Raw genomic sequence first — 9,668 nt, 5'->3', positions numbered from 1 at the left:
GGTGTTAGCTCCCAACAAAGGATTCCCTCGGGCAGGAAGCAGCCAGGATTTGAATCTGCAAGGCCATTAAATGCTAACCAAGGCGATCGATTGCAACATTCACACTTGCCTCCACACTTGCGAAACGTCAGGAGAGAATGCTCCTGGAACATGGCCAGACAGCCCGGAAAACTCACAGCAACCCAACGCTAACCTTCTTCCTTCCCTGCTCGGCGGTGGCGATTCCCGGGAGCGGCCGGCAGGTGGCGCCAGATGCCTCCTCTTCCCGCCGCAGCGCGGTGATGCTCTGCTTCTAGGACGGCGCGCCTCGGCAGCGCGGCACTTGGGCGAGCGCACACAAAGCGGCTGGGCGAAGCCTTGGCGGGGTTCTGGCTCTGGATCTCTCCCTCCGACCCAAAGCCAGGGCGGGGGATTGGAGGCGGCGGAAGGAAGGAAGGAAGGAAGGGACCGACGTTGGCAGCAGCCCTGCCCCGGGCCCCAAGGTGAGCGGAGCTGGCGTTCCTGGCCGGAAAGTTGCCGCCTGCTTCCCTTCGTGCTTCACCTCAGGAAGGGGCTGCTGTCGCATCCGCGCCGGAGCCTCCTTTATCCCCTTTCTGCCCGGGATAGTGGCTTCCGAAAGGCTGGGGAAAGAGTCGGGAAGAGGGAAGGGAAGGGGCTCCCCAGGTCAGGCAAGGATGTGGGGAGAAACCCAAGCTGTGCCTCGCAAACTTTCCGGGGAATCCATCCTTCGCCCTGTGAGGGCTCTTGCAGTTTGGTCCTTAAAGGGGAAGCTAAGGACAAGCTCAGCTCGTCTCTCCCAAAGAAATGTATGGTTAGCCCACTGGTTTTGCAGGGCAGAGACTTCTCCCGTTGACAGTTGTTGCTATTGTTGGACCAGGACAGCTGTTTCCCTTCTCCCTCCGCATCTCACTCCTCCTCTCCTGCTTTCCCTTTCTTGTAGATGCACAGGATATTGGCCTTAGTTGTCTGGTGTTTCCTGCAAGTGGAAGGCAGGCACCCCGACATTGCCCCCGCCCGGAGCAGCAGCCCCGCCAGTTTCTTGGACAATGACAAATGGCTGAGCACCGTTTCCCAATATGACAAAGATAAATACTGGAACAAGTTCAGAGACGTAAGTACGCCTGTGTGTTTTTCCCCAAGCCACTTCTGAGGATTTTTGCCCTCTTGGCTGGAGTGTCAGAAAGCAGAGCCGGCTGCATTTGAGCAATGGTGCACAGGGGTGTTGGTGCTGTCGAACCAAAATCTGCAATATTTCAGGCATCTTAGCATTATGCATATGTTTAGCTCCTGGTTTGTTCTCTTGGTCTCTAGTTTTCCTTGAGGGCATAACTTTGGGAGAACTTGGTGTGCTTCACAAGGATAGTGTTAGTGAAATGCGACCTGTGGAGAGGAACATATGCATCTGTTTACTCACATGTGCCACAGGGTGGTATGACAGGAAAGCTTTCAGTGGCACACAGGTGGCAGGAGACCACAGCAGGCAATTATGTTCTTTAGAATATTTATGACCATGTCAGAAAAAAAATTCATTGAGGCATGTCTCAGCTCTGTAGACTGGGCTGTGAGACAACTGTGTGCATGTGGCATGAAGTGGCATGCAAGGAATAAATGACAGAAGTAAAACTCAGAGAAAACGTGCATTTCTGAATGATTCCTCCTTGTGATAAACCACCCCAAGATCAGCAATATGTAGGGCAGGGTTTGGTTTTTTTGCTGTTATGGAAGCTTAGAGGCTCGGCAAGCCTTAGCACCCAGCAGAGGAAATAGTCTGGTGAGCCATTCTGGTATCCCACCCCCTGCCGTTTTGTCTTGTGTCGTACAGCAAGGACATTCTGCTGGGTGGATGGTGGGAAGAGGGACAGGGAGGAACAACCACACTATGTAATATTTCAAAACAGGGCTGTACACCAGTATTTATGTGTTCTACATATCCGACATTGTGTAAGGCCTTTCATGGGCAAGGCAAGGGAGAGGAAAAGGCCCAGGAATTAAAATGAAGATGGCATTTCCATGCCTGTAATGTTTACAGTCTGTGGCTTCAGTACACGTTTTCCATCTGAGTTGTGCAGTAGCCTGCTCCTCAGTGATATTTATCCAGTTTCATTATATGATTTAAATAAATGATGAGGTTAACTATACATTGCATAAGCAATCACGTTACCTAAGTAGGAGGTGGTCTGATTCACCTGCCGATTCTCATCAAAGAGGGACTGATTGCTATGGTCAGAATTTAATAGCAATCATGCTGCTTTGAGCCTGGGGAGTTGAAATTGCAGCCTCAATTATTCAGCAGAACAAAAGGACGACATTCAAGAATTCTGTACCTTGTGGCTGCGGGTTCCTCCAAACCACTGCATGATGAGGTTGTTTAGAAAGTGCAAATAGACTCATATGTAATTAGAATAGAGATGTATGTTTTGTGGTTTGATAAGTTTAAATACATCTGTGTTTATATATGCATAAGTATTGTTTTTCTTTGGGAGGTTTTCTGTTAAAAATGAATATTTTTAAAATGAATTATTTTAAAAGGAAAGAAAGTTCAGACAGGTAAAGAAGTATAATCTCTGACTAGATAGTGGCATCAAGAGAAGCCTTTTAAAGAAATGGATGGAAGAGGTTGTAAAGGAGTTGTTTCCTGTACCTCCTCATTACAAACTTTTTTAGTACCACCACCTTGCAAAACCTATGGTTTCTAACTAGAGGGTTCCACCTCCTTCCGATCATAGATGATGGTTTGATATCTTCCTGTCCCTTTAAAAGAGTACTTATGCACAGGTTAAACTTTTCATGGTATGAAACTAAATAACGAATGGTAGCTTGAGCTGCAATGATTAGTAAGTAACAAAAGGGATAGCAATAAAAATAATTTCAGAAGTCGGCAGCCCTTTTTAAAGTCATCACCAGGGTGCTCATAAGAAATGTATGGTTGTTAATTGAAATCAGTTTGACTTTTGGTAACTATTTGAATGAAAAGCCACTAAGATACTGTGTTATTAAAATCCCTGCTCAGATATTGCAAACTCTGGACTAGGGATTCCTTGACTGAACCAATGTTGAATCAATCCACCTGTGATGTGGTTTTTGTTTTTGCTTTTGCCTTCTATTTTTCCCAGCATTGTCATCTTTTGTGACAAATAATGTTGTTCCATTACAAGTATTATAGCCTCAGCTTAGTCTTTTTGGATTCTAGGGAAAGTTTAGGCTTCATTTACTCTAGGACTCAATTAACTGACTTTTTGGCAGCTCATAGTATCTGTAGAATTCTGGCACTGCATTTCAGGTCTATTTGTTGTCTGCTGGATTTTTTTCACTGTCCAGCTTTCACTACTATACATGGAAACTGGAAGTATTGTGGCATAAAGGGACTTGACTTTGGTATTCAGTGATATATCTTTGCATTTGATTTTTCAGATCTTGTGTAAGAGGTCTCTTGTTCTACATTTTTGGTTTTCTATTTATTTCCATTGATTTTTGGAATAGATCCCTATGTCCTTACACATAAGGACAGTTATTACCTTTTGCTGAACAGTTGTTACCATTTTGTTTTGTTTCCTACCAGTCTTTAAAGCATCAGCAATATATGTATATCAGATACTCTTTATTTTGTTTGTTGGCTCTGGTTTTTGCAAATAGTTGGACTCAGCTACTCTTTCATGTTTCTCTTGGATCTGGCTGTGTGTTGTTGTTGTTGTTATTGTCATAATCCCTGGAGTGACATATTATTTGTCTGGAATGAGAAAAGATATCAGGAAATATTGTGACATGAGTATTACCTTGAGCAATTTCCATTCATTTCAAGAGCCTTGCACACCAAGCATTCCTGGTAGATTGTTCCCCAGAATCACAGAAGATTGCTTACTACTCATCATCCTTTTCTGTGAACAGAAGTGCACTTTTCAAATTCTGCATGATGTGTGTCTTTGAAGGGTATCTTGAAAGTGCCTCATCTCCGCAATAGTGCTCTTGAAAAGGGTTTTTTTTTCTACAGAAGACATATAAGAACTTAATAGTGTTGGGGTAGAATAATCCTATGTGCCCTACATTCTAACATTCAATAATAACTTAAATGATCACACATGATTTCTCTTTGCAAGATATCTGTAAAGCCCAGAACTGAGAGTCTTCAGGTGATGTTCCTTAAAATGTTCTCTGTTCAAATAAAGAAATAAGAGTGTTAGGTTTCTTTGGTAATTAGTATAGCCACATTGGTTCAATTTGAGGAGAGAAATTCATGGAAGGAAATCTACTTTCAGTTACCACAAAGAAAGCATTGCTACAATTATTTTATAGTTTTATTGACTTCACAATATGTATCACAGTAAAACCATTTTGTGATTTTTGGAAAGAAAAAATCTTCATAAGTAAAAGGCAAATGATACTGATATGTATGCAAGAAGGATTAGGATAACTGCAGTATTTCGCCACCTCAGGACAAAATAAAATAAAATGATGGCCACTAGGGGGCGCAAGAGAGATAAGGCCAGTCCATTTTTGGGCGGCGGAGGGAGAGTTGAAGGAGTAAAACCATTTCCCCCTGTTTTCCTGTTATTCCCCCACCCATGTCCCCGTTGTGGGAACAACCCTCTATGATATGGGAAGTGGGGTGGGGAAAAAGGGGGAAATGGTTTTCCTCCTTCAACTCCCCCCCCCCCCGGTAAAATGGACTATCCTTTTCTCTCTAGCACCCCCTAGTGGCCTCCGCCCAGATAATGGAACAGTACCAAAATGATAAAGCACTGTGTAGCTCTGTTGTGGAGAAAATGAAGTGAAAGGCAAACCGATGGCTGCAAGTCTGAACCACATGGGAACATATTTTCCCTTTGGGAACTGGGTAACTCTGAATTATATTGTTCTTAAGGCTGTAGCCTTTAGCTTGGATAACATTATTGTGATTGCCTTGTATCCTGTCAGAAATATTGCAACATTATACCTCATAATCTGTCTTAATCTAATTAAGTGTGATGACCCATGGGCCTTGTAGTCCTGCTCAGGACATTGTAATCCCTGTTGAAGATGAAAACTTGGGTTTTTTACCTTCCCAGTCTGAACTGGATTCCTCTCAGCCAGATCTTCCCCAGGCAGATCTGGGAACCTTGCACCTGCAAGAAAGTTGTGTCCCAGAAGTATGTCAAACAACCCCAGAGCCTACTTCTCCCGTGTTCTTGCGCCGGGAGTTTTGTAAACAACAGAGAAGTTTGGAATCAGCTTCGCGCAGGAGTGCGAGGATAGCAGCTAAGAATGTTGCCAATTAAGACTGTTTCTCGTGAGAATCTTTAAGGAGTTTAACATCTGGTCTCGGAGTTTAGCTTTCGTTTCTGTTTCCCAGAGAACGGCTTCGGTGAGAAAGTTAGACTCTATATAGGTGTTTTGCCCGCGTAGTAACTTCGCGGAGTCAATTCGTCAGCCTACGGAGCGAGTTGTGTCTGGACAGCGCGCTCCGATTCAAGCCTCGCTCCTGCCCAAGCCTTGCCTAGCTATCCAGCCTTCGCCTTGCTTCCCAGCCTTTGTTTATCTGCGGACCTAGCCTTGTTTCCCAGGATCAATCCTTGCCTTGTTTCACGGATTTTACCAAGTTATTCCACGGACCTTGTTCTTGTTCCTAGTTACCTTGTTCCACGTTCAAGCCTTGTTTCAAGTATCAAGTTATTTCCTAGCCACGCTCAAGTTTTATGGACTAAAGGACCTTGTCATCTCCCCTCACTTTGCTTGGCAAGTGAGTGTTTCGGTTATTGGATTACAACTTTGGACCTTAATATTTCCTATTGGACATTGCTTTTTTGGACTATTTCTGACCTTTCCTGAAAGGTCTATTTCTGGACTATTTTCTACACTTGTTCTTATTAACTTTATATATTCCTTCAATAAAGATATTAGTTAGATTCTGGCCTCTGTGTATGGTTATTGGTGCTCTGCAGCCTGGGTCGTGACATTAAGATAGGGCTATTGTAAATAATACCATTGTTTATAAAAAAATAAATGATAGGTGTTGTGTTTATAATGTCATCTGTTGCTGGAAAATATCATGTTGCTGTTGTGTTCCTTCAAGTCATTTGTGACTTCTAGCAACCCTAAGCTGAATCTGGAAAGATTTGTTCAAATGGGGGTTTGCCTTCCTATCATGTTTCCCCTAAAATAAGACATCCCCCGAAAGTAAGACCTAGCAAAGGTTTTGTTTGGAAGCATACCCGCCGAACAGAACACCATGTAGGATTTGTAAATGTACGTACCATAGACTGTTGTACATGGAAATAATGGTAGTAACAAGAAATTCTTGATAGGATTCACAGTTTGTCTGGTTATACTGGTTTGTGATGACAGCTACTGTACAACATATAATAAATGTTCATTTTTTTGTTCAACAATAAATGTGAATTCTTCTCCATAATAAGACATCCCCTGAAAATAAGACCTAGAGCATCTTTGGGAGCAAAAATTAATATGACACTCTCTTATTTTCGGGGAAACACGGTATGAGGCTGAGTTTGACAGGCATGTTTCCATGCCTGAGTCGGGAGTTGGACAGTAATCTCCAGAGTCATAGCCAACACTCAGATAACATTATCATACTGGGTTTCACAGAGTATCGGTGCAAATAAGATTTCAGAGGATGAGAAGGAGGAGGAAGAGAGGAAGCTACTGGCAGAAGACAGGAGAAGAATTTGAATGGCCATCCCCTTTTCACAGCTGGGTCTTGAAGTAAAAGTTGAACCATTTTAAATAAGCCATCACAACTTGCTATGGACTTTAATATTTATGAAGCAAGTTAGCTATCTTACTTTTTGTAGTGGTGTAACTTTTTGTCCTATTAAAATGTAATGGAAATGTGATAAAATACAGCAGTAAATTTTTCTTTCAGCGACATTCTTCAAAGAACTTAGAGCAACTTCTTCACTATATATTATATACTTTTTCTTTTACAAGCATAAACAAGTTTCAATAACTTCTTTACTTCACACAGTAGTGTCAGCCAAACTCCTGACCATTTTTGGGACTACTCAATTGTGCATATTTTCGCTAGTGGAGAGCCAGTATGGTGTAGTGGTTTGAACATTTGGCTATGACTCTATAGAGCAGGGGTCCCCAAACTTTTAACACAGAGGGCCAGTTCACGATCCTTCAGACCGTTGGAGGGCCGGACTATAGTTGGCCACCAAGCAATAATAATAATAATAATTAATAATAATAACAACAACAACAACAATAATAATATCAAAGAGGGTTGGAAGAGACACCTTGGGCCATTGAGTCCAACCCCCTTCTGCCTCTGTGCACCAAAAGCACAAGCAAAGCACCCCTGACAGATGGCCACCCAGCCTCAATGTTGTTAATAATAATAATAATAATAATAATAACAACAATAATAATAATAATAATAATAATAATAATAACAACAACAACAACAATAAGAGAAGAAGAGACCCCTTGGGTCCTTTAGTCCAACCCGCTTCTGCCCTTGTGCCGTGGGGGCCGGATAAATAGCTTCGATGGGCCGCATCCGGCCCCCGGGCCTTAGTTTGGGGACCCCTGCTATAGAGTGATTATCCCTGCTCAGCCCTGGAAACCCACTGAGTGATCTTTCACACACACTCAGCAAGTCACATTCTCTCGGCCTCAGAGAAAGGCAAAGCCAACTCCCATTGACAAATCTTGCCAAGAAGACCCAGACTTAGGGCTATCCTTAGTTGGCAATGCTGCTTTGGTATGCTGCTAATTGATGTACAATGCTGAAATCAACATTAACCAATTTGGGAGTCTGAATTCTGTTTTTGCTCTAGGTGTGCATTCCCAACAAGTGGATTTCTACACTTGGCCCATTCTTGTTGCAGTCATCCTTTCACATTTGAGGTTTTGATTATTCATGAATTTGATTTAAAATGTCATCTCAAGAAATGTCTAGGGTTTTCAGTGTGACTCTATTGTCAACTTCCTCTTGTCATGCTGGAGGACCTAGAGATTCCTAGATAGGTATTCTCTCAGGTTAAAAAAATTAACAATTTATTAATTTTCTTTTTTCACTTTTACAGGGTCTTGTTCCTCTAACCTCACATGAGTATGGAGGACTGGCTGTACTTTGCACTTGCATGCTTCAATGCAGTAGTTCCCAACCTGTGGTCCATGGACCACCAATGGTCCCCAAGAATTAAAATATGGTCAGTGGCCTCACCATTGCTATACTGTTACAACAAGAGTGACTGGTCTTGCAAAACCCTCTTATAGTGCAACGGGGATGTCGGGAGGGGAGAGGCTGACTACCCACAAAAGGCATGACAACAAGCCTCCTGACTGCTGCTCCTCCCTCCCCCTGAGTGGAGCAGTTTCATGTGGCACCTGGAAGCAGGGGCACCTTGGTGTCTTCATTTTTAGGCCTGTTCCTGGGGTTATTTGGGGTGCTGATTCAGAAATTGGATAGACCACATCAGCCCTAGATGGCATATGTTCTGTATCAGAAACTAGAGCTGATGTGGTCTTTCCAATGCAATTTTCTGAATCAGCACATCAAATAACCAAACTGAATCTCAAGTTGACCAAAAACTGATTCATAACCATTTTGGTATCAATGTTGGAGAGTGGTCCCTGGTCAAAAAGTTTTGGGAACCACTGCTCCAATGGAAGCATTTGGATCCGGAAAAGGCAATATTGACCAAACAAAACCCTCTCCCTCCCCAAAGTGAAGTTTTTTGGATAAAAAGATCCAGTGGGCCTTCTGTCTCATGCTAGACACACCTAGCACCCAAACTCCTTCAGTTTAGCATGGTAGTATTTCTTGGTAAAATGCCACCGTCATTCCTGGGATAGATTAGTGGGCTTTTGTCTTGGAATATGGGAAAGCACTGTGGGTTACTGAAGGAAAAGTAAAAAAAAAAACTTCTCATCTGATCAGGGACCTTCAGCTAGGAGTGAATGATTTTTCCCCCTCATCACATTAGTCTTGAAGCATCACCTATACTGCTGTCAAATATATTTGGCATTGAAGTAAGAGCAACTCATAGGAAATCTAACTGCCTTTCTGAATGTATTTCTTTAGCAGGAATAAGAATAGAATTCAGCATCTGATTTGCATTCATAAACCAATATTTAATAAGAAAATTTGGGATAATTGATTTTAATCTGAGACATACTCATCCCCAATCCATGTCACTGTTGGGAGCTATGAAAATGCTTTAAAAATGTCTCTCAACTACTTAAAATCAAGGAATGAGTAAATGAAGAGACTTCTTTCCCTTGCCCCAATTTTCTGTACTTTCGTAGGCATAGTTTGACCTGTATTGCAGCCTTTTAAGTAAAGGAGTTTCTAGAATTAATTCAAAATATGAATATAGATTTTTACACCCCCCCCCCCCCCTTTTGACTTGTAACCTACTCTGCCATTAATATATTTCTCTTATTGTTCATTTCTACCATGTACATTACTAATAGGCATGACTAATAATGGTTGTATTCATAAAATGCCATTAAAAGTCAGTTTTTATGGAATGGAGTATTAAATGGTTTTGAGATTCCTTTTATTGTAATACCTTACTAATGATTACATGGGAACCAGCAAAATACCATAAAATTATGATGCCATCTTAAATAAAGCTTTAGTAGGATTGCTTCTTCAATGCAGTGTTGTCAGTCTATAGGACCAAGCCGATCTATATGCAGAACACTGTAAATCAAGCTTGGAA

At 42.2% G+C, this 9,668-nt stretch overlaps 1 protein-coding gene across 4 annotated transcripts in view; it reads left to right on the top strand.

Annotated features, from left to right (window-relative positions):
• The first annotated feature begins 334 nt into the window (after positions 1 to 334).
• Positions 335 to 9,668, top strand: part of spock1 (SPARC (osteonectin), cwcv and kazal like domains proteoglycan 1) — an 862,727-nt gene continuing 853,393 nt past the window's right edge. For all 4 annotated transcript variants that reach the window (XR_010003848.1, XR_010003847.1, XM_062973887.1 and 1 more), the window contains exons 1-2: positions 335 to 482; positions 941 to 1,111. Coding sequence is in view for 2 of the 4 variants with exons in the window: in XM_062973887.1 (XP_062829957.1) it covers positions 941 to 1,111 (171 nt within the window). In the remaining 2 variants the exon portion in view is untranslated. The remainder of the gene's footprint in view (positions 483 to 940; positions 1,112 to 9,668) is intronic.

The sequence above is a fragment of the Anolis carolinensis genome, chromosome 2 (genome assembly GCF_035594765.1).
Source record: "Anolis carolinensis isolate JA03-04 chromosome 2, rAnoCar3.1.pri, whole genome shotgun sequence".
Taxonomy (NCBI): Eukaryota; Metazoa; Chordata; class Lepidosauria; order Squamata; family Dactyloidae; genus Anolis; species Anolis carolinensis.
The sequence above is the reverse complement of the archived record's forward strand: the minus strand, read 5'-3'. Positions and strand labels throughout refer to the sequence as shown.